Source organism: Dendrobates tinctorius, unplaced genomic scaffold (genome assembly GCF_039654945.1).
Source record: "Dendrobates tinctorius isolate UK_male_01 unplaced genomic scaffold, ASM3965494v1 ptg000040l, whole genome shotgun sequence".
Taxonomy (NCBI): domain Eukaryota; kingdom Metazoa; phylum Chordata; class Amphibia; order Anura; family Dendrobatidae; genus Dendrobates; species Dendrobates tinctorius.
The window spans coordinates 3,854,630-3,882,313 of NW_027361708.1; the positions used below are offsets into that span (position 1 = coordinate 3,854,630).

The 27,684-nt window shown below is 46.3% G+C and overlaps 1 protein-coding gene across 3 annotated transcripts in view; it reads left to right on the forward strand.

Moving 5' to 3' along the window:
* The first annotated feature begins 206 nt into the window (after positions 1 to 206).
* Positions 207 to 27,684, forward strand: part of LOC141088648 (mannose-binding protein A-like) — a 113,166-nt gene continuing 85,688 nt past the window's right edge. For 2 of the 3 annotated variants that reach the window (XM_073574792.1, XM_073574793.1), the window contains exon 1: positions 214 to 561. In XM_073574792.1, coding sequence (XP_073430893.1) covers positions 396 to 561 — 166 coding nt within the window. In that variant the 5' untranslated portion in view covers positions 214 to 395. Of the gene's footprint in view, positions 562 to 27,684 lie in introns of all 3 variants that reach the window. The other variant, XM_073574791.1, reaches the window with a different exon arrangement.

The window sequence follows — 27,684 nt, forward strand, 5'->3', positions numbered from 1 at the left end:
TACTTACCTTTCTTTGACTTTCAGCACATTTAGTGAACAATATGACCTCAAAATTATGTGAATTTTTATCAAAGATTAACACATTTTTACTGAAATGAAAAAACAAAATTCTTCTATTGACTTTTCCAGCTCAAAGTTCACCATGATGCCTCAAAGTAATCGATAAACTGTCATATAAAAAGCAATTCTGTCATTTTACTTGTAACATTTGGGTTTGTTGCAGTTCATGCTGTTAGTTAACAATTTGTACAATACTGATTTTTAAAATATTTTAGGTCTGATTGTGTTAAGTAACTGAAGCTATATTGGATATACTTTACATGATTTCATGTAAAAGCCACAATAATATAAAAATATTCTAAAATTACTTAGATTTATTTATATCTAGGTAAGGCATGGTTTTCCCTGGCCAGAACATCAGCTTCATAGCTGCAATATGTATAATGTTATTCAGTGGTTCTCTGTCAGACACATCACCTACGTGCTCTGTAATACAAGGACTTCCAGGTCTCAATGGGCGGGATGGAAGAGACGGCGTCCAAGGATTAAAAGGAGATCAGGGTAAGAAATCTAGAGAAACCAACATTTCGAATGGTGCCTCACCTTCTCTATCTCTTCTAGTTGAATACTTAAAGTGAACATGAATACTTAATACTTAAAGTATCCGTGGGCAGCATTTATTAGGCGCTGTGAAATTCTGCTTCATTTCAGAAAAAATATATACTTTTAAGAGCCGCCGGGAATTGGATTGTATAAACAATTAAAATAGATACAGGTCATAAATTTCATTTGCAAAACAGATTGGAAAAAAATAATATATGTTATTTTCAATATATTTTGAATGTTGGTTGGTAAGATTAGTCACAATTTTTACAGGCGGTCTAGAAGAAGTAGTTTCCCTACTTTCATAGTTTCTCTGTATAAGATTTAGTTGTAAAAATGTAGAATAAACAGTTTTCTTTCAGGCATTTGTTTAACCACTTAGGACCGATTATTCTTTTTTGCACTCTTTCCCTCCCCTTCTTCAGTCATAATTATTTTCATTTTTCGATTCCCATAGCGAAATGAAGGTTTGATTTTTGCAGGACGAGTTGTAGCTTTGAATGACACCATTCATTTTATCATTTCATGTTCTGAAAAAAGGGAAAAAAAATTGATTGGGTTAAAATTGTGGAGTAGCTGCAATTCTGTCGTAGTTTTCCGGGTTCAGTTTTTTAGATGCTCAATGTGTAGTAAAAATGACTTAGCAATGTGATTCTCCAGGTCAATACTAAACCTGCATATTTTTTGTATTGTAATAGCAGGAAAAAATTATAAAAAAAAAATATTTGTTTTCTGAAGTTTGTAATTTTTATATGTTTCTGTCCATGGAGGTCTGTTGTGATTTGCTTCTTTGCTTGTTGAGTGGTAGTTTTCATATATATAATTTTGGAGTATATGTGACATATTCACCACTTTTTTTTGCATTTGCTTTCGAGTACAATAGTCACAGAAAAACTATAAATCTGGCATTTTGGAAGTTTTCCAATTTAGAATAGACTGAAGTTTTGTGGGCATGCAGTCACTAAATATGTTTCATATAATTTTTTTTATGTTTTGAAATATCTGTAAAAAGAGGTGTGTTTTAACCTATTATATTTTTAGCTTATAACTGACTGTTAGATGATTTCCAAAATGTGAATGACAGGGACCTTAAGTAGTCCCTTGGCAACCATTTTAACCCGTTGGTACTTTTCAATGACGTAGTTAGGAGGGGATGATGGGCAAAGTGTGCACATGCATTTGCGATCTCACGATTTAATTGCTGCTTTAGAAATTGATGCTGTCAATTAGTGTTTTCAGCTAGCGCTAATTACTGCTGTTATGGGCAGATGCTGGTGACAAATTAGAGAATGGATCTATCCAGTATGGAGTGGACACAGCTACTAAGCCCACTCCATACACGCACATCCTGGCCATGATGTACGGAAGGATGTACAAGGGGTTAATTAAATAGTAGTAATGTGTGTGTAAAACCGTCGTCACAGCAGGAAGCGCCGCAGGAAGCTGACGATGAGAAACAGTCCTGGACGTTCTCGCACGATCCGCGATAACCAGCGGGGGAGCGGGTCGTAGGTAAGTATCAGACACAGCGATGTCGCTAGCAATATCGCTATGACGTCACAAGTTATAGTGATATTGCTAGTGATATCGCTTAGTGTGACAGGTCCTTTACAGTCCCCAGTCCCTGACTGCAAGGCCTCCAACACCACAACGTGCTGGCTACTGCTGTAGGCACTCCGCTGCTACTCTTCACTCCTGTCCTGTGCCGTTTGCTACCCCCAGCTAGACTGACTTAATCCAGGGAAACTATCTCTTTTCCTCCTGTCTAGCCACTCCTCTCAGTTAACTTCTCCGATGTCTTCTTACTAGTTGAGCTCAGTGCCCCATCTAGTGGTCATTTTCTAATACTACACCTAACTATCTTAACTAATGCTGTGTGGACACAAACACACACACACAACATGCATACAACACACAGATAATATCAACAATCACAGGGCAAAGCCCTTGCCCTCCTTACATTCCCCCTTCCTATAACCATTGCCATCCTCGGCAATGCAGGGGTGTACCAAAAAGTTCCATATTTTTTTTAAAAAAAACTTTCAAAAATTTTCAGAATTTTTTTTTCTCCAAACATATCAAATTCTTAGTAAAACCTGTATATACTGTACACTTTACCATTAAGCATAAACTCCCTTCCATTTTACACTAGTCTATAAATATATCTATATATCAAAAACATTTTTTTCTTTTTATTAAATTTTTTTCTACTAAGCATAAACACATTTTCACCATCACATATAAATATATACGTTTCAATATATTTCTTCGTCATATCAAAATTCTTATTACTTCTACAAAAGTATATCACACGAGAAAAACAATAATGTCCATATATAAGACTTCTTCAGAGGAAAGCACAAGTGTCCTTTTCTCCCCCTTCCTGTGAGGAGATCACTTCAAGTGTCCAAGTTTCTGTTGAAAAAAAAAACAGTAGTGTCCACTTTCCAAATTGACAATGCATGTGTCCACATACAAAAACTTCACACAAAGAGATGCCTCCCCCCTTCCTGTGAGGGGAGCACCGCATATGTCCACGCTGTCAGGGACTCCAACAAGTCATTTTAGCAGTTCTTAAAGGGGTACACCTCCTTTCCTGGTGTACGATACAGTCCAGTGCTGCATGTGCGGGCTGCCAGGTAATAAAACACAGTCTGTTGCTGCAGCCGCAATTGTTCCAGAAGTCCATGGACCTATGGCCCAACAAAAGGCAAATCCTACAATCCAGTAGAAGGTCCATAACAACAACACATATACAAGATAATGTTCTCTATAGGCCATATTGCCTCCAAACGAGAGTGCATCAGTGCTTTTTAGAGAAAAACAACTCAAAGAAAAGAGAAAAAAACATTTTTTACAAAAAAAGGTCCCATAGACCATCATAGGCTCTCATCTGAAGAGCGTTTCAGGGTTCCCTTACCCTGAAGGGACGCAGAGCAGTCCCAAATGGTGCAACAGGCACTTAAAGGGTTAAGCAAAGTCAGTTCAGCAGTGCACATTCTGCGCAATTTTTCTACTTATTGCTTGGGTGCGGGCTGAAAAGGACTCTGCAGCAGCAGAATCTCCATACCGAGGGGAAAAATCAAGGGCAGAGGGGTCCTCAGCTGCCTCTGCACACAGATCCACATCAGCTTCAGGGGGTACAGTGGTTTCAGGGGACACCTGGCTGAAGTGCTGCTGCTCAGGGGCTTTGGGGGACGCCTGGTGGGAGTGTGGGTGCACGGTGGCGCAGACCATGGGCTGTGTGTCCCCACAGTGGGACAGCGTTAGGGCAGCATGGTCCAGTCCCCACAGTGGGACAGCGTTAGGGCAGCATGGTCCACCACCGGTTGAGGCTGAGTAGCCCTCGCCTCCTTTATTTGCGCAGCTCCACTCCATCCGGCTCTCAGCTCCTCCTCACAGATATCAGCAGCATTTTCTGACATGGCAGCGGCGTCCTCCTCCAGTCGGGTGAGCTCTGTCAGCTCACGGTCACTGTCGGTACTGGTTTCCAGGGTGCACTCGTGAAGTTGCTCCAAGCTCCAGGTGACATGTCTGGACTCTTCCTCCCATCTCCAACGCCACTCTGTGCGTCCGATGCTCCTGCAGCTGCACTGACATGTCTCTGTCAACTTCCCAGGTCCTACTGAGGCCAGACAGCTGCACTCAGCACATTCTGCTGGGATACTCCTGCTCCAGGGTGGAGCTCTGTCTGGCGTCTCCACCCACTTCTCAGCATTCAGGGTGAAAGGGTGCTGCACATACCACTCCTTCCAGGGGCGGACCAGACATTGCTGACAGCTCACATTTGGCTCCATCCAGACGCTGTCACGCCCACGAAGTGCAGGTTGTTGACAAGAACAGTCCATTTTGGCACCAGAATCCTCCATCTTGGTGGCAGCCATTTTAAGTTTCACAGGATCACCTTGCAGATCCTCTTCTTTGGTCACAATCAGCATTTTAATAATGTTCACTTGCCCATCACTGCTCTCTTCAATTTGCATCTTATAGAGCGCTGCAGTCAGTATCAGACTGTCTTCTTTCTTCACCTCCGCTGTGGTCTCGCCGCCATTTTGGGCAGCGAGATCCTGCCGACTATGCCACATGTAAAACCGCGGCCGCCGGGGGGTAGCTTGTGTGGTCGCTCCAGTACTCACTGTCCTGGAGTAGGTTTCGTAACCCATATGCTGTTCACTTTGGGGACCCAACTGACTGCAGACAGAGGCTGGAATCAACTTTAACAACTCAGCTTTATTCTCTTCAGGGCACAGCACATCCAATACAGCCACAGGACTCTTTATTTGATAACAGCAGTACATCTTCATCTACAGCAGTACATCACTTCTTCCTTCACTTCACTCATATGCAGCACACAGGCAAGCTGACACGTCACGTGGAGCACGATGAACACAGAACACTTCCCTTCTTCCTGAGTCTGACTTCAGCCCACGAAGGTACCCGACTTTTCCGTTACAGCTCACCCCCTAAAGGCACTGTTGCTCCTGTTCGTATCCTAGCTTCACAGCTCACTGAACTCTCCACAATGCTTCTGTACTCCAGCTGCTACTCCCACAGGGATCCTTCCATGAAACTCCCTGGCTTGCAACTCTCCAGGCACAGGCTGGACTCAATTAGACTGGCTTGGGTTGTCACTTCAGCTTTTCCTTGCTAGCTGACTTGACCGACGAGACTCCTTCTTCTGTCTCACTAGCCTTACTGTCCCCAGTCCCTGACTGTAAGGCCTCCAACACCACAACATGCTGGCTACTGCTGTAGGCACTCCGCTGCTGCTCCTCACTCCTGTCCTGTGCCGTTCTCTACCCCCAGTTAGACTGACTTAATCCAGGGAAACTATCTCTTTTCCTCCTGTCTAGTCACTCTTCTCAGTTAACTTCTTACCAGTTGAGCTCAGTGCCCCCATCTAGTGGCCCTTTTCTAATACTACACCTAACTATCTTAACTAATGTTGTGTGGACACAAACACACACACACACAACATGCATACAACACACAGATAATATCAGCAATCGCAGGGCAAAGCCCTTGCCCTCCTTACATGTGTAATATTGTCTGTTCAAAATTCTATATCATAGAAGTTCTTTATTTCTAGAATGTAGTGATGAGAAATGTAAGTGCTTTGAGACAATGCCTACTAAATTATTCAATACTAATTCTCTTCTGCTATATAATTAGAATCAAAAGAATAATAATTTTAACAGGAAAGGTGTGTTTGATGGAATTAGATTATTTAACTGTAAATATTAAGGAGATGATCCAGTAGGAGGCCAAAAAGATCCATCTGACCCATGTAAGACGAACAATACTGTAACACCACTGCCTGCATCCCTGCATGGCTTCCCATCCCCCACCAAGCAGGGACACCAACGTGCTCACCACCCAAGGCCATGTAGTAAGCTTCTTGTCCTCTGCTTACTGCATGCTTAAGGCACATGTGCGGGGAATTCCTGATTTTTAAAGAGACAGTGCGCGCATCTCTATTGTGTCTTCAGCCTACGCTGTGAGGGACTTTGTATTTAAGGCTCCTCCACCTACAACATTTTCTTTGTTTGTGTGTGCAACTACTGAGTTGCCAGATCCTGTACTGTTTCTGTTCTTACTTGACTCTGCCACCCTGGGGACTGAATACCCAATTTTGAACCCTGAACTCTTAACCTGTGTATGTCCTTGTCTGAATTAGGACCTATCCCTGAACCTGTTTGTATCTAAATCTGGATCTTTCCCTAAACCTGCTGTGTGTGTACTTGTACCTATCTCTAATACATGCAGTGTCTGAACCAATTCTATCTCTAAAACCTGATTTGTCTGAACCAGTACCTATCTCTATTCTGTTGACACTGTGCAACATTAGTGATCTGTGTGTACACTTGCTAGTTTATTGTAAGTCCCCTGTGTAAATCTGGTCCTACCTGTCCTGGGTATACCTGTCCTTGTATTGGTCTTGTGTGAACTTGATCCTGTCAGCACTGGGTGCACTTGTTCTTGTTATTGTTGTGTGCTTACTTGATGCTGTTTGTTCCAGGTGAACAATGTCCTGTCACTCTTGTTTGCATCTGCGGTTTCCTGCTTGACCACATCTGTGGTTTCCATCTTGCCCACATCTGCGGTTCCCTTCCTGTCCGTATCTGCGCTTCCCATCCTGTCTCCATCTGGGGTTCCCTTCCTGTCTGCACCTGCTGCTTCTTGTCTGAACTAGGTCCTACTCATCCCTGCATTTCAGTCATACCTATCATTAACCCAGTCCTTCCTGAAACTGTTCTTGCTCCTCCAGTCTGATCTGGCCCCTACCTCCCCCTGTTTATCAGCTGTGCACATCTCTACCAACCTGCCTCTATAATAGCTGTGTCTGCCTGTAACCGCCTGCCTGTACATCATCCATATCCTCCAGCACCTGAATGCATATCAGCAATTGCTGCCAGTATCTGCCTGCCTATGAATCAGCTGAGCCAGACAGTATACCTACAGTACCTGCCTGCACCTGTCATTGTCCTGTCCCCTTGAGGGTCACCTGCTACCGCTGGACACTTCCCTAGAATGGTACCTGGCAACAATCTGCCACACAAGCTTGACCTCACCACTAGAGTCTTTAGCAAACACCAAGGTAGCTACCTAGTCACGTCCCTGGAATCAGGTAAATCTGGTCTGTGGCACAGTGGGGCTCACGCGAAACAGTCTTGGCATGCATGCAGCAAATGCTATAAATGATTTAATACTTGATGGAACTTCAAAGGTTTAATCGCCACATAGCCATGTAGAAAGATAAATGTAGATAGAAAGATAGATGTCTTATATCTATCATCTATCTATTTCTTGATAAATAAACAGATTTTTGGACATGTCACCAATAAAGATCAGCGAGCGGTAAAATGCTTGGATTCTTGTTTCTTGAACCAAGCAGTTCCTAATGTTTGATTCGAGTAATGAGTATAATGGGAGTCAATGGGAAATCTGAGCATTTTTCCAGCAGAGCCTACAAAAAGGTTTGAGGGCAGAGAAAATGTTTAAATGAATGTAAAAAGTACTGAGTGGAAGGAAAACAGCATAAGGAAGACCCCAAGAAGCATCTCTGACTTCCAGATCATTGAAGAGAAAAATGGTATCACACGTTTACTCCACTTTCAGAAGTGACAATAAAACATTCAAAATTGAAGAGAACTTGCATTTCTCAGGAAAAAAGTTAAGAAACATTTTTTCCTGTATAATGACTTGTACATAAGGCAAAATGTAAAAATGGATTCAAAAAAATAATTTAAATAAACCAAAATTGATTTTTTTTTTATTAAAAAATTGGAAATTTCACTGTAATTTATGAAGAAAGCAAGATTAAGGAATTGGCAAAAATTTGGGACTTAGTGAGATTCAGATACACTGTATTAACATAAAAGGGAGCCTCATATAAATTATATTCAAATTGTCATGTAGTGGTACTCCTATACTCATAAAGGCTATGCACTAAATACAAAGCCTGCCAAAAATTACAAGCAGAGTCATCCATACTATTTTTAAGGCACCAACTATAGTACCTCATTCAAATTTTGTGAACAAAGTGTAGTCGTAGTACTTCTACACTGATAAAAGCTCTGCACACAGTGCAAAGCCTGTCAAACATTAAAAACAGAATATTTCATACACTCTTCAAGGTATCAACTGGAGTGCCTCATAAAAAAAAATTAGGAAAGTGTGGTTGTGGCACTTCTACACTCTTAAAGGCTTTTCACACAGTGGAAAGCCAGTAAAAACACAAGGAGTGTCATCCATAGACCCTTTAAGGCACCAAATAGAGTGCCTCATAAGAAAATTAAGAAAATGTAATTGTGGCGGCACTTCTACACTCATAAAGGCTTTACACACAGTGCAAAGCCATGAAAAAACTTATAAGGAGGGTCATGCAGTCATTCATAGACTCTTGAAGGCAACAACTGGAGGGCCTCATTCAAATATTGAAGATTAAAAAGTAAAAACACTTTATGTGCTGTTGTCATCTGGTGGTGTGGAAAAATTTTATCAGGGTGAGCTTGTTAGCGCTTTCTGCTGACAAGCGAAAAGTGCCTGTCTGTTAAGAGCCCTTAGTGGCACTAAAAAGCTGCTCAGACAAGATGCTAGCAGCAGGACAGCACAACACCTCCAAGGAATAGAGGGACAGCTCATGGCAGGTTTCCAACTTTGAGACCCAATAGTTGAAAATTGCAGAGAAATTAAGGAGTAATCGAGTTTGTTTGGTCATTGCTTTACCATCTTGAAAAACTTTTTCTTCCTTCTTTTAGAGCACAATTTTAGTAGATCTTTCTTTCTCAGGGAGTTCTCCTTGTTATCCCCAATTGGTCCGCATGTAAAGCTTCAGCTTTTATTATGAACAGTGACTGTTTATGTAGGCACAAAAGCGGGATTGTTGGGCTGACTATGGTGTCATCGTCGTTCACCATCTTTGTGGAGTCCTCAAAGTCTTGGAGAATCACACAAATGTCAGAAATCCATGCCCACTCTTCTGTTGTTATGTGCGAAGCCTGACCAGAATATCAATGGTTGTGTTGGTGCTAGTATTCCACCACTGGCCTCTGCTGCTCAAAAAGCCTTGACAGCATGTGCAGTGTGGAGTTCCAGTGCATATTATTGTTACACACCAGTCAGTGAGTGAGCGAGCTGGCATTTACATGCGCTGCTGCAACACAGTCAGAGCGGCGGCAGCTGTAGCCTGCTTGTGGAAATGGGCGATGACCAGAAACTCTGGCAAATCTGGGTAGATTTAAAGAAACTCCTTAGTCACCAAGTTTAGCATGTGGGCCAAGTATGGTAAGTCTGTGAGCTTGCTAAGCTTCACAACCGCCATTAGGTTATGGCCATTATCACAGACGACCATGCCTGGTTGTAGGCTTATCAGCAAGAGACACATATCTGTATGGTCTGTTATTCCTTTTAATAACTCTGATGCAGTTTGCGGTTTCTCTCCTCGACAATTTAGCTTTAGCAGAGATTGTTGCCGCTTTACTGAGGCAGTGCTGCAGAGCTTCCAGCTTTTGGCTGGTGTGGATGTCGTGCTCTGAGGCAGCACATTGGAAATAGAGGATGAAGAGGATCAGGAGGAGCTGCAAGATCTGGTGTAGGAGGTGGAGGAAACCCTTAACAGAAGTAGGACCAGCATTCCTTGGTGTTGGTAACTCATGTGCCATGCCACAAATAACTCAGCTCTGGCTTCCACAATGTTCACCCAGTGTGCCATCAGGGTAATGTGGTGCACCTGCCCACAAGCGTTTGTCTACGAGTCGGTCATTAAGTGGACAATCCCGAAAATCATGTTGGTAAGAGCATAGGTGATATTCCTGGACACATCCTGGTACAAGGCAGGGATGCCACACAGGGAGAAAAAAATGGTGGCTGGGAACAGATTACCGAGTGATGGCTACTGCCATGAGTCAGCGGAGATCCTTTGTGTCTACAAGCCTAAATGGCAACATTTCCACAGCAAGGAGCCTGGAAATGTGTCTATTTAACATTTTTGCTGTGGTTGGCTGCGTGTGAACTTTAGTTTTTGTTTTAAGGCCTGGGGTAGGGACATCTGAACTTTGTGCTGGGACAAGTTTTAGGAAGTGCTTGATAATGATATCTCAGAATGTGCAATGTGTGCTTGGTGGGAGGCATCTGCGCCAGTGTCAAGGACAGGGGATTAGGAGGCACATAGCACAGGAAAAGAGACAGTGGTTTCACCCTCTGGCACCAATTGGGAACCAAGGCGTTAGACCCACTGAGTCAGGTGCTTAGATGACATTTGACCAATCATACTGTTTGTGGTTAGGCTTTTAGTGATCAGGCCCCTGATGATCTTGGCATGACACAAGAGCAAATGAACATTTTTGTCTCAGTATGCTATTTATAAAAAGTCTCACACTAGGGAACACCTAATTATTTGAAGGAGAAATTCACAAGTGTTAGTGCTCTGTGGAACACTTGTCCGCCTTCTGCCACTGGTCACCCCTCTGCCTGTTTCTGCCTGTTCCAGTGCTGCCAATCCCTCCCCCTCAGCTCTGCTGGCCTCGTTCTGCATGCCAGCTTCCCAGGTTTGTCTCTAAGAGCTCTCTGTCCTGAGTTATCTCAGCTGCCCTGAAATCTCCACTCCCATTCGGAATAAATACCTCTCAACTTGAGTAGTTGCTAGTAAGGATGAGCATACCTGTGGATGTTTGTGTTCATAGGGTTTAATTGAACTGCAATTGAAATTTCGGGTTCAGAATCCAAACTTTCCCTCAAACCCAAACCCAATAGATATATATGGTTATATATATCTATTGGGTTTGCTTATATATGGTAACCAGCTTTTCCAATCTCTGCTCTGAATCCACTCCTGTGTCTCCATTCAATGTCAGCAAGCAGTTAATCCTGAATGCTATCTCTGTGTTTTCAACTCTGCAAGCTTATATATGGTATATAGTTTTTTTTCAACTTACTCTGCTTGTCCCCTTATGTTGTGAGGTCAAGAAACTTTTCAAATTGCTTTATGATCCATGTAGTGCTGGACATGTGTTTATTTGACCACAACATTTTATTGGGTCCTGGTGTTTCAATTTAGTGTGATTGATTAACGAGAAGAGAGAGAGCCAAAAAAAAAAAAAAAGTTCTAAGTCTTATCCTCCTATATATTCAGACATAGCTTGGGGATAGCATTTATGCAGGGGGCATTTATGCACACTTTATCCAAGTACAGTTTATCAAAGTACTGGCAGTTATAACATGGCATTTAGACAAGGCAGGAGACAGGTAAGACATTTATATACATCTACTCCCTGTACATTTGGAGTACAACAAATATATACCATATGCATTTGTGTAATTTATATCCTGGCTGCTGCATTCACACACATCCACCGCCCTGGCATTAACTCTCTACACTCCATCCACATTGGCCCCTCGCTTCTTTCCTCTCCTATGTATAGCACTCATGCTCTTTTCACGTTGTTAAACTGCACAGATCCAGTCAGTCCCACCATTCAACATCAGAGACGCTCTCACAAATCACTTAACCATCTGCTCACTCTTTCTATCCTCCTTCTCCTAGTCGCAGGAGACATTGCTCCCAACCCTGGTCCCCCATGTTATAGAAAGTCAAACCTCCCGACTGCTACACTCAGAAACCCCTCTAATCTTATTAATATTCCCTGCATGCCATCTGTCTCTCTTAATTGTGCACTTTGGAATTCTCGCTCAGTGTGTAACAAACTCTCCTTCATTCATGACTTTTTCCTTTCTAATTCTCTTAACCTCCTGGCTCTTACTGAAACCTGGATCCAGCAGTCAGACACTACCGCTGCTGCTGCTCTTTCATACGGGGGGGCTTCACTTCTCTCATACCCCAAGATCAGACAATAGAGCTGGTGGAGGCGTTGGTCTGCTCCTATCACCAAAATGTACCTTTCAGGTTATCCCTCAAGTACCCTCACTTGTCTTCCCTTCTTTTGAGGTCCATGCCATCAGACTCTACACCCCCTTCTCCATGCAAGTGGCGGTGGTGTATCGTCCTCCCGGCCCCTCCCATCAGTTCCTGGATCATTTTGCCACTTGGCTTCCACATTTTCTCTCCTGTGACATCCCTACCCTCATCATGGGAGATTTCAACATCCCCATTGCTCTTCCCCTCTCACCATCTGCTACTCACCTTTTATCTCTAACCTCCTCATTTGGCCTTTCGCAGCTTACTAATTCTCCAACGCATGAAGACGGAAACTCCCTCGACTTGGTCTTCTCTCGGCTTTGTGCAGTGGATGATTTTGCAAACTCCCCTCTCCCGCTCTCTGACCACAATCTTCTTTCATTCTCTATCAAGAACTGCCAGGCTGCTCAGGTCACCCCCACTGTCCATACTTATAGAAACATACAGGCCATTAACACCCAGACACTTATGAAGAACTTGCAGTCTTCATTGCCCCCTATCTCCTCCCTCTCATGTCCTGATTCTGCATTGAAGCATTACAATGAAACACTTCAAACTGCCCTGGATGAATTTGCACCCCCTATAAATAGAACACCACAACGCAGACGGCGACAACCCTGGCACACCCTGCAAACACGTTTCCTGCAGCGGTGCTCCAGGTGCGCCGAACGTCTGTGGAGAAAATTCAATCTACCCGAAGATTTCATCCATTTTAAGTTTCTGCTTAGAACATACAACACTGCCCTTCACATCTCCAAACAAACCTATTTCAACACCCTCATCACCTCACTGTCCAATAACCCGAAACGTCTCTTTGACACTTTTCATTCTCTACTCAATCCAAGAGTACAGACCCCAACCACGGAGCTCCGAGCTGACGATCTGGCCAATTACTTCAAAGAAAAAATTGACCAGATCCGACAGGAAATTATCTCCCAATCACCTCATACCATGCACTGTCCTCCCTCCCCCACTGCATCTAACTCACTCTCTGATTTTGAACCAGTCACAGAAGAAGAAGTAAGCAGGCTCCTTGCATCTTCTCGCCCAACTACTTGCACCAGTGACCCATTTCCGTCACAGCTCCTCCAGTCCCTTTCCCCTGCTGTCACCCCTCACCTAACTAAAATATTTAACCTCTCTCTCTTCTGGTATTTTTCCCTCCTCATTTAAGCATGCCATCATACATCCACTACTTAAAAAACCATCCCTCGACCAAAACTGTGCCGCTAACTATAGACCTGTCTCTAATCTTCCCTTCATCTCTAAACTCCTGGAACGCCTGGTCCACTCCCGTCTTATCCGCTATCTCTCAGAAAACTCTCTTCTTGACCCTCTCCAATCCGGTTTCCGCTCTTTACACTCCACTGAAACTGCCCTCACTAAAGTCTCTAATGATCTGCTAACAGCTAAATCAAATGGTCACTACTCCATGCTAATTCTCTTGGATCTCTCTGCAGCATTCGACACTGTGGATCATCAGCTCCTCCTCACTATGCTCCGTTCCATTGGCCTCAAGGATACCGTTCTCTCCTGGTTCTCCTCCTATCTCTCCGACCGCTCCTTTACTGTATCTTTTGCCGGTTCCTCCTCCTCTCATCTTCCCCTTACTGTTGGGGTCCCCCAAGGATCGGTTCTAGTCCCCCTCCTCTTCTCCTTGTACACTGCCCCTATTGGTCAAACAATCAGTAGATTTGGTTTCCAGTACCATCTCTATGCTGATGACACCCAATTATACGCTTCTTCTCCTGACATCACGCCAGCCTTTCTAGAAAACACCGGCGATTGTCTAAACGCTGTGTCTAATATCATGTCCTCACTATATCTGAAACTAAACCTGTCAAAGACTGAACTCCTGGTGTTTCCTCCCTCTACTAATGTACCTATACCCGACATTGCCATTTCTGTGTGTGGTTCCACTATTACTCCCCAGCAACAGGCCCGCTGTCTTGGGGTCATACTTGATTCCGAGCTTTCCTTTGCCCCCCACATTCGATCACTGGCTCGCTCTTGTCATCTGCACCTCAAAAACATTTCTAGAATTCGACCTTTTCTTACCTTTGACTCTGCAAAAACTCTTACTGTTTCTCTTATTCATTCTCGTCTCGACTATTGTAACTCTCTTCTAATCGGTCTCCCTCTTACCAAACTCTCCCCTCTCCAATCTGTCTTGAATGCTGCAGCCAGGATCATATTCCTCACCAATCGTTACACCGATGCCTCTACCTTGTGCAAGTCATTACACTGGCTACCCATCCACTCCAGAATTCAGTATAAACTTATTACCCTCACTCACAAAGCCCTCCATGGCTCAGCACCACCCTACATCTCCTCCCTTGTTTCAGTATACCACCCTACCCGCGCCCTCCGTTCTGCTGATGACCTGAGGTTAGCATCCTCAATAGTCAGAACCTCCCACTCCCGTCTCCAAGACTTTACACGTGCCGCGCCAATTCTTTGGAATGCATTTCCCAGGTCAATACGATTAGTCCCCAATCCCCACAATTTTAAGCGTGTCCTGAAAACGCATTTATTCAGACTGGCCTACCACCTCAACACATTAACCTAATCTATCCCTGTGTGGCAGAGCCAAAAGTTTTACCATAACCAGGTTCCCCGCATCATTCTCCCACATGCTTTATGCATCCATTAGCCCTCTGTGTCCGTACTGTCACACACCTAACATTATGGCTGGTCCATACAATCAGGGCAACTGCTACCACCCACCTTTCGTGTCTACCTCTTTCCTCATAGACTGTAAGCTTGCGAGCAGGGCCCTCTTTCCTCTTGGTATTTGCTATAATCTACTGTATGTGATTATTGTTATGCTGTAATGTCTATTGTCTGTACAAATCCCCTCTGAAATGTAAAGTGCTGCGGAATATGTCGGCGCTATAAAAATAAAATTTATTATTATTATTATTATTATTATTAATAGATGACAATTTCAATCAGAACTTAGGTGATTTAAAATGGATTTAAAATGGTCATACTAAGGGCTAGGGGGATACAAAAGTAAGCTAAGTGTGAGTAAGGCTGAGTTCACACGTGGCTCTTTTTTCGCGTTTCCGCGGCGGTTTTAACCACGCGATTTTGCCGTGAAAACGCGAAAAATAAGCATCCCATGCATTCCTATGGGATTCCGCAATGCTGTGCTAATGCTGCGGTTTTTACCGCGGCGGAATCGCTTTGCGGTAAAAAACGCAGCATGCTCATTAATTTTGCGGAATCGCGGCGATCCCGCACCCATAGGAATGTATTGTTCCGCTTACTTCCCGCATGTGGCTGTGCACACCATGCGGAAAGTAAGCAGAACAATTGCGGATGGTACCCACGGTCCGGAGGAGAGGAGACTGTCCTCCGGGCTTTGGGTACCATATCCCTGTAAAAAATAGAATTTAAAATAAAAAATATTGTTATTCTCACCCTCCGACGTCCCGCGCAGCCTTCCCGCCACTCTCCACGCTCCCGGTCCCAGTAATCATTTGCGAAAATGCCCGCGATGGCGTCCATTCTCGCGGGATCGCGAAGTCTCGCTGTCATTCACGCGACGTCATCGTGAATTACCGCGAGACGTCGCGATCCCGCGAGAACAGACACCATCGTGGGCATTTTCGCAAAGGATTACTGGGAACGGCTGCGCGGGACGTCGGAAGGTAAGAATAACACCATTTTTTATTTTTTTTTTACATTCTATCTTTTACTATTGATGCTGCATAGGCGGCCTCAGTAGTAAAAAGTTGGTCACACTTGTCAAACACTGTGTTTGACGAGTGTGACCAACCTGTCAATCAGTTCTCCAAGCGATGCTACAGATCGCTTGGAAAACGCTAGCATTCTGCAAGCTAATTACGCTTGCAAAATGCTAGTTTTTCCACGGGAAAATCGCGGGAATTTAAAATGCGATTTTCCCGCGGAATGGAATTCCGGAATTCTCGCGGTAATTTCCGCGAGAGTTCCGTTAGGTGTGCACATAGCCTAAGGCTGGTTTCACACTTGCGTTTTTTTGCGCTGTTTTTTAGCGCAAAAAAGCATGCGTTTTTTTCCCCTATCTTTTACATGGGTGCGCAAAGGTGCGTATACACATGCGTTTGTATGCGCATGCGTTTTTTTGTAATGTGCACTCTGGCGCACAAAATGCATCCTGTTGCATTTTTTGTGCGTCCGACTTGCCCCAAAAAAACGCATGCGCACGCAATGTGTTTTTTTTTTTACAGCAAAACACCCATTATAGTCTATGGGTGTGCATACGTGCGCATTGTAATGCGCACGTATGCGCAAAAAAAGCATGCGTTTTTTTTAAAAAATGCACCAAAACCTACAAAAAAAGCACACAAACGCATGATGCTTTTTTCATGCGTTTGTGTGCACAAAAAACTCACCGCAAAAAAACGCAAGTGTGAAAGTAGCTTAAGAGCAGGACAAATGCCCTGCAAACAAATTTGGACAGGGAAATTACTTAAAATAACAGAATAAAAAAACTAATTATAATCTGGAGCAAGGAGGCGGAGGTCCAAGTGGAAGAAGAGATTGAGGTGTAATGGTGGAAGAGCCATAGGATGAGGAAGCAGCCAACACTATTTGTGTTTTTTTTTTTTTTATTGATTTAGTGGAGGGTAATCTGAAAACATGTAGTATAATAATCAGCTGGCAATTCTCCCTCTCTACATACAGGATGTGCAATACTGCACTTTTTTTGTTGACAAAAATAAAAGAATCAAACAGGAGATTAGGCTGTGTCGCTGCAGTGATGGTGTAGGTGTTGTAGAGGGAGAGAGGCAGTGGTGCTGGCTTGCCACCAAAATGAAACACCTTCCTCTGGTGCATGTAAGCAACAGGACGTTCTATCTAATTTATTAGGCCCGAGTACCGCTGGATGAATGCTGAGCCCAGAACTAGTAGATGAGGTTTTAGATTGGTTGGCTGTCAGTGCCTTCAGTTTGTTCGCTTTGTCTTCCACTCTGTCTGTGGCTGAAAGCATAGATTTTTCAACTGCTGCCCATGGGCATCTGTCTTCCACTTTAGCCCCTTGCAAATCAGGCAGTTTGAACTCCGAGTCATGCAGCAGTCACTTCTGCGTTTTGATGACTCTGCTGGCTGTGGTTCCGTGGGCCTTCCAGCTGGCTCTTCCCCTCAAGTTGAAAAGATTGATTACACTGACGCCCAACCACTTGTTCTGTTTGAGGATGAGTACATGGGAGAAATAGTACAAATGGTCAGTGAACCATCACAGCACGATGATGATGATTATGATGAAACAACGGTGCAAAATGCTGCAAGAAGGGCAGGGATGCGGACTGCGTGTAACACCATGCTGTACATAAGGAGTTACATACAAAACACAAATATAAGTTACAATGAACAAACTGATAGTGACAAACAGGTACAGAGGGGAGAGGACCCTACCCTTACATCCTTCTACAAGATAATAAGGAAGGAGATAGTAGCTTTGGTGTTGGTGAGTGGGCAGCAGGTTCATTGCAGGCTGTAAGCTGTTCTGGAGACATGAGTTTTCAAGTTCTCCATGAAAGTTCAGAGTATAGGTGATAATAAGATGTGTTGGGCTACAGAATTCTACAGGATAAGGGATACCAAAATTAAGTCTTGCACACATTTGGATGAGGAAGATACGATTGTGGAGGAGAGAAGGAAGTTTTCAGAGGACAAGCGATTATGTGGTGGAAGACGTCAGGAGATTAGTTCAGAAATATATGGGGGAGACAGATTATGGATGGATTTGTAGGCCAGTGTAGAAAGTCAGAAGTGGATTAGTGGGAGACCAGAGTTACGAACACTCTGGAGAGATGTAATAATGTGATGGGGGATAATTAGGGATGAGTGAGTAGTGAAATACTTGGACTCGCCGTACTCGTTACGAGTAGCTCCTAATACTCGGGTACTCGTAAAGAGTAGCGAGTCCAATGTAAGTCTATGGGAAATGCGAGTAATGGGCAGAGAAGGTGTGTGGGCGGAGACTATATGTGCGTGGAGAATGTGTGCGGGGGCTGTTGGGCTGTGTGTGTTTGTGTTGGGCTCTGCGGGCTCTGACGGGGCCGTGTTGGGCTGTGCGGGGCCTGTGCCGGGCTGTGCGGGCATCATCAGATGGTACTACTTGTCCCATCTGGCTATGCCCTCTGCAGTGAAAGCATTAGCGGATGATGGGAAAGTAGTATTCCCATCAAATGGCTAATGTGGTGAATGTAAAAAAAAACCATACAGAACATACAAAATATAACATACAGTACATACACCTAACATATAACACAATAGATAGAGTACATACTCACCGCACACACCTAATTCCCCGAAGCCATAGATCACCTGTAAAAAAATTTAAATAATAAACCAACCTATACTTACCTTTCCGCCGCAATCCGATTAATAATGAGGGTCCCACGTCGATCTCCCATGGAGACCAGCCGCATCAGCTGATGCAACTGCTCTCCCAGGGCTCCAGCGATACAGTGATGCTGCACGGCCAGCCAATCACAGTAATGCCACAACAAAGAAGGCGGTGGCTTTACTGTGATTGGCTATCACATGCCGGGCGAGAGATCCGAATATTGCGAGGCGAGTAGTGAAATTTACTCGCTAGGATTCGAGTACCGCATTACTCGCCGAGTACCGAATCCTAACGAGTATACTCACTCATCCCTAGGGATAATGAGTTCCTAGACCCTACATGGCAACAAGGCCATCCAAGTCACATGGGCAGTTCAGAAGAAAAAGTGGTAGCCAGAGCTGCACAGCAAAAGAGGGAACAGGGTGCAAAAGTGCCGAGGCCAGATGTAGCCATTAAGTTGACTGGTACTGCACACCGTGGCTTGCCTCTAGTCTTTTCTCTGTCCATGTTGACACCTCCTCCTACTCTACTTCCTCCACTGTTTCCTCATCCGGTCAGAAAGTGGAGGCTATCTGTGCACACCTTTGATATTCTCACCTTGCTGCTGCTCGCCTGTTGGTGCGGTGTCCCTTCTGCCTACTTTCTCCCCACCTCATATGTGACATACAAGGTGGACCACCACATTGCATATTCTGAAAGGACTGAGCAAGCAGCAGCACACAAGAGTGGAGTTTCAGCTGCAGCAAGCATGCATAAGTCGCTCTGCGGAACAACACCACATCAAGACCAAGGAGTGGACCTCCATGAGCCTTGTGTGGAGTGTTGCACTGGTTCGAGTACTCCATGAACATGGCAAGCGCTGATGAATAGAGATGGGCAAACTCGAATAATAAAGTTCGGGGTCCAATTCCCAAACACCTACAGTTTGGGCACGGACCCCGAACACAGACTTCACCAGGAAGTCTCACCCTGAACATCGGGTGTTTCTGGAACTGTCAGATGACAGTGTGAGTTCGCAGCTGTGACTGGAGGAAAACAGTTTAACTCTGGTCACAGGCGTCGGTTGATGGGACTACTACTCCCATGATCTTACGCCTACTGACCCTAATAACAATGAGAGCAGGTGTCGGCTGATGGGAGTATTCATCAGTCAGCACTTGTGCTATAAAAAGTAAAATAAAAATTGCTTGGATCCCATGTACTTTTGATAACCAGCCAGGCAAAACTGACAACTGCGTGTAGCAACTCTCATCTCTAGCGATTATCAAGAATAGAGGTGTCTCAAGCCATGGCTGCTCAGTAAGGAGGTAGCGGAGATTGTATCTGCACTGTTGGAATGTGCATCTGATTAAGGGAGAGGTTCAGGGCACAGGTGGAGGCACTACATGAGGTGGAGGAGCCAGAAGCAGTAGAAGAATTGTTAGATGCTTAAGTTTGTCCCGCAAGCCTTGGAGATTCAAAGACTTGTGGAGCAGCATCTTGACCGCCTGCCTCCACAGCCACCAGAGTCACCCAGTGCAAAGTCAGAAAGATGTAACTCCCCTGCCCATTCTTGCTGGTCCAGGTGTCAGTAGTGAAATGCACCCTGGCAAACATAGATTTTTACAGGGATCGGTTGACGTTGTCCGTGGCAAACAATTGGAGTTCCTGCAGCTGGAGGTGGCTCTCTTCCAGCCATAGATGATATTTTGGCTGGTCACTCAGCAGCAGCACACTCAACGCTCGATTCTGCTCACTCAGCAGACTGACGCTCCTTGTGAACATAGGTCATGGTTCCAGTAAAAAGCTACGCAGGTGCATTTTACCAAATCCTGCAAAGGTAGGACTTAATCCTGTCTTATCTGACTCTACTAAAGAACTTAAAAATATTGTTTGTCTGTGATTTGTTAAAAAGCTGTAAGCAGAAAAATGAAACGTCAACTTAGCAACCCTGTCTCCGTCTGTAGTCTTCAGTTCATCCCGGCGCCGTTTTGGTTCCGCACTGCTTCACTCCTGTGCTACCATCAGCATTTGCAACTTCTGACTGACTGGAAGTAATAGGTAACAGTCATAATCTCTCAATGCAAGTATATAAGAGTCTCATTCTTGCCTCATTCTTGCTCTCATAGACTTACATTGAATAGTGGCTTCCGAGTTGCTCAGCAAGCATTTGAGCAATATGGCGGGTTTCAACCTGCAGAAGACCGACTGAAGTGCTGCCAATAATAGATGAAGATGGTATGTATAATATTAGGCATAGGGAATTTAGATTAGTAAGATCTCTCTATCAGTAAATGAAAAAAAACAGCTGTAATTGTGCTTTAGCTCCTTACCGACATATGACTGGCACGTCTTATGTAGCTCCCTTACTTTGATGTGGGGTCACAAGGCAAGCTGAATTACTTGGCCATCATCTGTGTCTAACAGCCCCTGATAAACTATTGTGCTGATCCAGCAGAAAGAATCTATTGGTAAGTTGATTTTTATGATTGACTGCGCTGTATGATACCACTTGTGACAACCGGGAAGGTAACGTCCGAGAGTGGACCCTCTGGATCGCGGCACTGGAGCTCCCAGGGGCTAGCGCGCCAGGTGATGCCGACCCCTATACAGGGACCGTTAGGGGCAGACCCTCGAAAGACAGATACCGCGACTGCTAGAACCAAGAGGGGCGGCTCAAGGGACAAGAGAGGAGCTGGCGAAGTTTTGGACTGAATGCAGGGTACCGGACAGAGAATGGAGTCCCGGGCCAAGGCACGGAGTACAGCTCGGAGGTACAGAATACAGGACGGAGTTACTGAGTACAGGACTGAGGTACGGAGTACAGGACTGAGGTACGGAGTACTGAGGCACGGAGTACAGGACAGAGGTGCAGAGTGCAGGACTGAGGTACAGAGTACTGGGCAGAGGTACAGAGTACAGGACAGAGGTACAGAGTACAGGACTGAGGTATGGAGTACTGAGGCACGGAGTACAGGACAGAGGTAGAGTTGCAGGACTGAGGTACCGAGTACTGAGGCACGGAGTACAGGACAGAGGTAGACTTGCGGGGAGAGCCCCTACAACTTGGCCAGAATACCGCAGGAAAAGCACACGATAATCAGGCATCTCCTCCATCTTGGAGACGCCTGATATAGCATGTGTAGTGGTCTGATTGGTGGCCAGAGCTCTGGGCGGACGCTGCAGGGTTAAGGAACCCGCAGAGCACGCGCCCTAGAGCGAGCGCACATGGCCCGCAGGCGCCGGGGGGACGGAAGTGAGGAGGAGGCAGCCATAGTGCGGCGAGGCAAGGACGGGTGAGTATCGGCAGCGGCGGACCCCGCCACTGCTGGAACGGCGGCGGCTACCGCCGCAGCTGTGACAGTACCCCTCCTTTATGTCTCCCCCTCCTGAGGTTGGACAAAAACTTTTTTAAAAGAAGAGGAGCATTAACATTCTCCCTGGGTTCCCAAGACCTCTCCTCAGGACCAAAACCCTTCCAATCGATAAGGAAGAGGGTTCGCCCCCGAACTCTTTTCATGGCTAAGAAATCCCTTACCTCGAAGATGTTATCGGCCCCTACTGGCTGAGGGGAAGGAGGTGGTACAGGATGATACCGTTTAAGAACAACAGGTTTAAGGAGCGAGACATAGAAGGCGTTAGGGACCCGGAGTGAAAAAGGCAACCTCAATTTATAAGCCACGTCATTAATGCATCCCAGAATCTCGAATGGACCGATGTATCGATGCTTAGTTGACAGCCAGACTTTGTCGCCAGGTTGGTATGGCGTTAGGTCCCTGCGTCTCTTGTCAGCATGTCTCTTAATCCGGATACTTGATTTTTCAAGTGCTTCTCTAGTCTCTCTCCAGACTTGAGAATACTCAGAAGAAAGCGCATCTGCTGCGGGAACACCAGAAGGCGAGGAGAGAGGTAGCGCAACACCCGGATTCTGGCCAAAAACCACGAAGAAGGGTGTTTTAGTGGTGGACTCATTAGGATGGTTGTTATGGGCCAACTCTGCCCATGGCAGGAGAGACGCCCAGTTGTCTTGATGGGCGTTGGAAAAGTGACGCAGGTAGGCTGCCAGTACCTGGTTAATGCGTTCCACTTGTCCATTGGACTGAGGGTGATAGGCAGAGGAGTAGTCCAAATATATACCCATGAGTTTGCTGAGCGCCCTCCAGAATCGGGAGGTGAATTGAACTCCTAGATCGGAGACAATTCGTTGAGGAAGTCCATGAAGCCTGAAGATCTGGTCGATAAAGACCTTGGCCAATTCTTGTGCGGTGGGTAATCCGGGCAGCGGGATAAAATGGGCCATTTTGGAGAAGTGGTCGACCACTACCAGGATGGTAGTACACCCGGAAGAGCGAGGTAGGTCGGTAATGAAGTCCATACCAATCTGTCACCAAGGGGCCTCAGGAGGAGGCAGAGGGTGAAGCAGGCGGCCGGCAAACTTCTGGGTACTTTGTTCAGAGCACAAGTCATGCAGGAGGCTACGAAATCTGTCACATCTTGGTGAAGAGAAGGCCACCAATAGTAGCGAGAGAGAAGGCTGAGGGTTTTCTTGACCCCGACGTGGCCCGCAACCTTGGAGGAATGCCCCCAGTCTAGGACTTCCGACCTCTTATTCTGTGGGACGAAGGTCTTGCCAGGCGGAATGGGGGAGAGTGTCACGGGTGCCACAGAGATCACTTTGGCAGGTTCAATGATGTGAGAAGAAACCTCCTCCATCTCCGGTGACTGCAAGGACCTGGATAGGGCATCCGCCTTGATGTTTCTGTTTCCAGGTCGAAAATGGAGTTTGAAATCAAACCGGGAGAAATATAGTGACCACCTGGCTTGCCTGGAGTTGAGCCTTTGTGCCGACTGAAGATATGCCAAATTTTTGTGGTCCGTGAAGATTATGAATGGATGGACTGCCCCCTCCAGAAGGTACCGCCATTCCTCCAAAGCCATCTTAATGGCCAGTAACTCCCGATCTCCAATTGAATAGTTGCATTCTGCGGGGGAGAATGATTTCGAGAAGAACCCACAAGGCACCAATTGACCAGAAGATGTTCGCTGGGAAAGGACCGCCCCTGCCCCAGTAGAGGACGCATCCACCTCTAGGATGAAAGGCCTATTAACTAACGGCCGGTGTAAAATTGGGGCAGTAGCAAAGGACCGTTTCAAGGCAAGGAAGGCCTCTTCAGCCTCCGGAGTCCAGGCATTTGGTTTGGTCCCTTTCCGGGTCAAAGCGGAGATGGGATTGGTCACCGAAGAGAAGTAGGGAATGAACTGCCTGTAATAGTTTGCAAAACCCAGGAACCATTGGATGGCCTTTACTCCGACCGGACGTGGCCAGTTGAGCACAGCAGACAACTTTTCGGGGTCCATCTTCATTCCGGAGTCAGTGATGATATACCCTAGGAAGGGCAATGAGGTTTGCTCGAACAGACATTTCTCTAGTTTAGCGTAGAGTCGGTTTTCCTGTAAACATTGCAGAACCAGCCGAACACTCCTCCTGTGGGTGGATAAGTCAGACGAATGTCATCAAGATACATGACGACACGAGTAGAGTAGGTCTCGGAAGATCTCATTCACGAACTCTTGGAAAACCGCCGGAGCATTGCAAAGACCAAAAGGCATAACCAAATACTCGTAATGGCCATCCCGAGTATTGAAGGCCGTCTTCCACTCATCCCTGGCACAGATTCGGATCAAGTTATAGGCTCCCTGCAGATCCAATTTGGTAAAGATCCGGGCCCCTCTCAGGTGGTCAAAGAGTTCAGGGATCAGGGGATACCTATTTTTGACAGTGATACTGTACAGGCCTCGGTAGTCAATACATGGCCGAAGGGATCCGTCTTTCTTCCGTACAAAAAAGAACCCTGCTCCAGCAGGGGAGGAAGACTTCCGAATAAAACCCCGAGCCAAGTTTTCCTGGATGTATTCGGACATGGCCACAGTCTCTGCCGGAGACAGAGGGTAAGTTCTTCCCCTGGGAGGAACTGCTCCAGGAATCAGCTCAATTGGGAAGTCGTATGAACGATGTGGCGGCAGGGTCTCAGCCTCTTTTTTACTGAAGACATCGGCGTACATGTGGTAGGCCATAGAAAGCCCAGGAAGATCGATAGGAGCTGGCTATGGACCAGGGCGAGATACCGGCAACAGACAATGTTCGTGGCAGAAGTGTCCCCAGCGGAGGATCTCCCCAGAACGCCAGTCCAAAACAGGCTCGTGCAGGAGAAGCCAAGGTAAGCCGAGAAGCACAGCGTGGGATAAACTGGGCAAAACATAAAAGGCGATCCTTTCTCGGTGAAGAGCTCCAACTTGTATCTCCACCTCGACAGTGACTATGGTGATGGGTTCTGGTAGCGGTTTACCATCCATGGAGGCGATGGTGCGTGGATTCTCTAGCGTAACCACCGGAATCCGAAACTGGTTTACTTCTTTCAGCCGGATGAAGTTACCAGCCGCACCCGAGTCCACATACGCCTCCACAGACCTGCGCTCCCAACCTGAAACAATTAAAGCCGAAATGGTAAGGGGCAGAGAGGAATCGGTGTTACCTAGGAAGGCCTCTCTTACCTGGCCTAGGCGGAGGCGTTTCCCGGCCGCACTGGGCAAGTGCGCACAAAATGATTGGCCCCGCCGCAATAAAAGCATAGCCCCTGCGTCCTTCTCTCCCTGCGTTCTTGCTCTGATATCCTTACTCAGTCCACTTGCATGGGCTCGGGAGTGGAATTACTAGAAGACGCCGGAGAGCGGGGAATGGGCGCTTGGTATAGCCTAAAAGATCTCATCTCCCTAACTGACTACCGGGAGCGCTCCTGAAGCCGTAAATCTATATGGGTGGCTAGGGATATAAGATCTTCCAGGGTGGTAGGAGTGTCTCGCCGGCAAGCTCATCTTTTATTTTACCGGAGAGTCCCCTCCAAGGCCTCATTATTCCATCCCAATTCAGAGGACAGTGTCCGGAAGCGGATAGCATACTGTCCTACAGTGAGGGAACCCTGGCGAAGATTGAAAAGAGCCTCAGTGGTGGAGGCCACACGTCCAGGCTCATCAAATACCCTGCGGAAAGTATCTAGGAAGCTTTGTATACTTGATACCACCGGGTCATCTCTCTCCCACAGGGGATTTACCCAAGCCAAGGCCTCCCCCTCAAGATGGGACACAATAAAAGCTACTTTGGTTCGATCAGAGGGATATTGCTGTGGCAGGAGCTTAAAGTGCAACCCGCACTGGTTTAGAAACCCCCGACACAACTTGGGGTCGCCACTAAACCTGGGAGGTTTCCCCAAGCGCGGTGGCGGGTGGGATACGGGGTCTCGAGATAGGGCTGAAGCGGCAGCAGAGGACTGCAGGGACAGGAGTCGGTCGTCCACGAACGCCATGTAGCTCAGAAAGTGGGACTGGGCGTCACGCTGCTGCGGGAGCTCCTGCTGGAGTCCCGCTAGCAACGGGGCGTTCCCTGGATCAGCAGGTTGTAAGGCGGAGAGGAGGTTGTCCATGGATTTCACAAAGAACATTATTCTGGTCTGGTTCTCATGCAAAAAAGAGTAATTCTTTCTGCGTGGCCGCCGAGGAGCTAGCAGGGTCCATGGCCTGATTATACTGTGACAACTGGGAAGGTAACGTCTGAGAGTGGACCCTCTGGATCGCGGCACTGGAGCTCCCGGGGGCGTGCGCGCCAGGTGATGCTGACCCCTATACAGGGACCATTAGGGGCAGACCCTCGGAAGACAGATACCGCGACTGCTAGAACCAAGAGGGGCGGCTCAAGGGACAAGAGAGGAGCTGGCGAAGTTTTGGACTGAATGCAGGGTACCGGACAGAGAATGGAGTCCCAGGCTGAGGCACGGAGTACAGGACTGAGGTACAGAATACAGGACGGAGGTACTGAGTACAGGACTGAGGTACAGAGTACAGGACTGAGGTACGGAGTACTGAGGCATAGAGTACAGGACAGAAGTGCAGAGTACAGGACTGAGGTACAGAGTACTGGACAGAGGTACAGAGTACAGGACAGAGATACAGAGTACAGGACTGAGGTACGGAGTACTGAGTCACGGAGTACAGGACAGAGGTAGAGTTGCAGGACTGAGGTACCGAGTACTGAGGCACAGAGTACAGGACAGAGGTAGAGTTGCAGGGAGAGCCCCTACAACTTGGCCAGAATACCGCAGGAAAAGCACACGATAATCAGGCGTCTCCTCCATCTTGGAGATGCCTGATATAGCATGTGTAGCGGTCTGATTGGTGGCCAGAGCTCTGGGCAGGCGCTGCAGGGTTAAGGAACCCGCAGAGCGCGCACCCGCGCCCTAGAGCGAGCGCACGTGGCCCGCAGGCGCCGGGGGGACGGAAGTGAGGAGGAGGCAGCCATAGTGTGGCGAGGCAAGGACGGGTGAGTATAGGCAGCGGCGGACCCTGCCGTTGCTGGAACGGCGGCGGCTACCGCCGCTGCCGTGACACCACTTTACTCATACTGATTCTTGTTACTCAACTGTTGTAGGTGATCTTTTTGTTATTTTCACTTTATCATATTTATTACCTGGCCAACTTTTCTATCATAGTACCTCTCCAATTTTTGCATCTTAATTTGGTATACAAGTCTTAGGCTGGTTTCACACTAGCGTTCGATCGCGCAGCGCATCGTGCGCTATCGGGCGCACGCGCAATGTCCCCCTATCTTTAACATGGTGATTGCAGGGTCTTGATAATGTACGCGCTCTTCAGCGTTTAGCGTGCGCTGCGCATATTACATGTGTGCACCCAGACGCACCATAAGCTACATGTTGCATTTTTTTTCCTGGCGGCATCGTTAAAAAAATCGCGCGCACGTGTGCGCTCGTTGTCCGCCCAAAAATAGCAATACATTCTATGTGGTCGCTGACAAGCGCTTTGCACCGCGCACGTCAGCACCTTGTGCGCGCACGCAATTTGAGTAAGCAATGTCTAGACACTTGTCTAGAACGCCCCCTAAACAAGCAACATTGATTGGGAGGAGTGTACATAAAAGAAGGTGTCGCCAGGGTCAGACAATTACTCTACATACAGCCTTGCAGAGACCAGATAAGCACCTCCAAGAGCTTTCCTACTGTGGATTCTTTCTTCAGCAGCCAAAACGTGAGTATTCTTCAACATAATGTTTGTGTGTCCTGTACAATTTTATTATGTACTAATGTATTTTTTCTTTTCTTTTCAGCATGTCTTCTTCCGGATCGGTCTATTCGCCATCTCGGCAAGAACTGGCCCAAGCTGATTGTGAGGTGAGAATCTTGCTGCCTTTTGGTAAGTATAACTGCCTCTAGGAATGTCTTTTAATTTGTTCTTTCTTTACAGACATCGGACACGGGCAGTGAAGATGGAGTGCGGG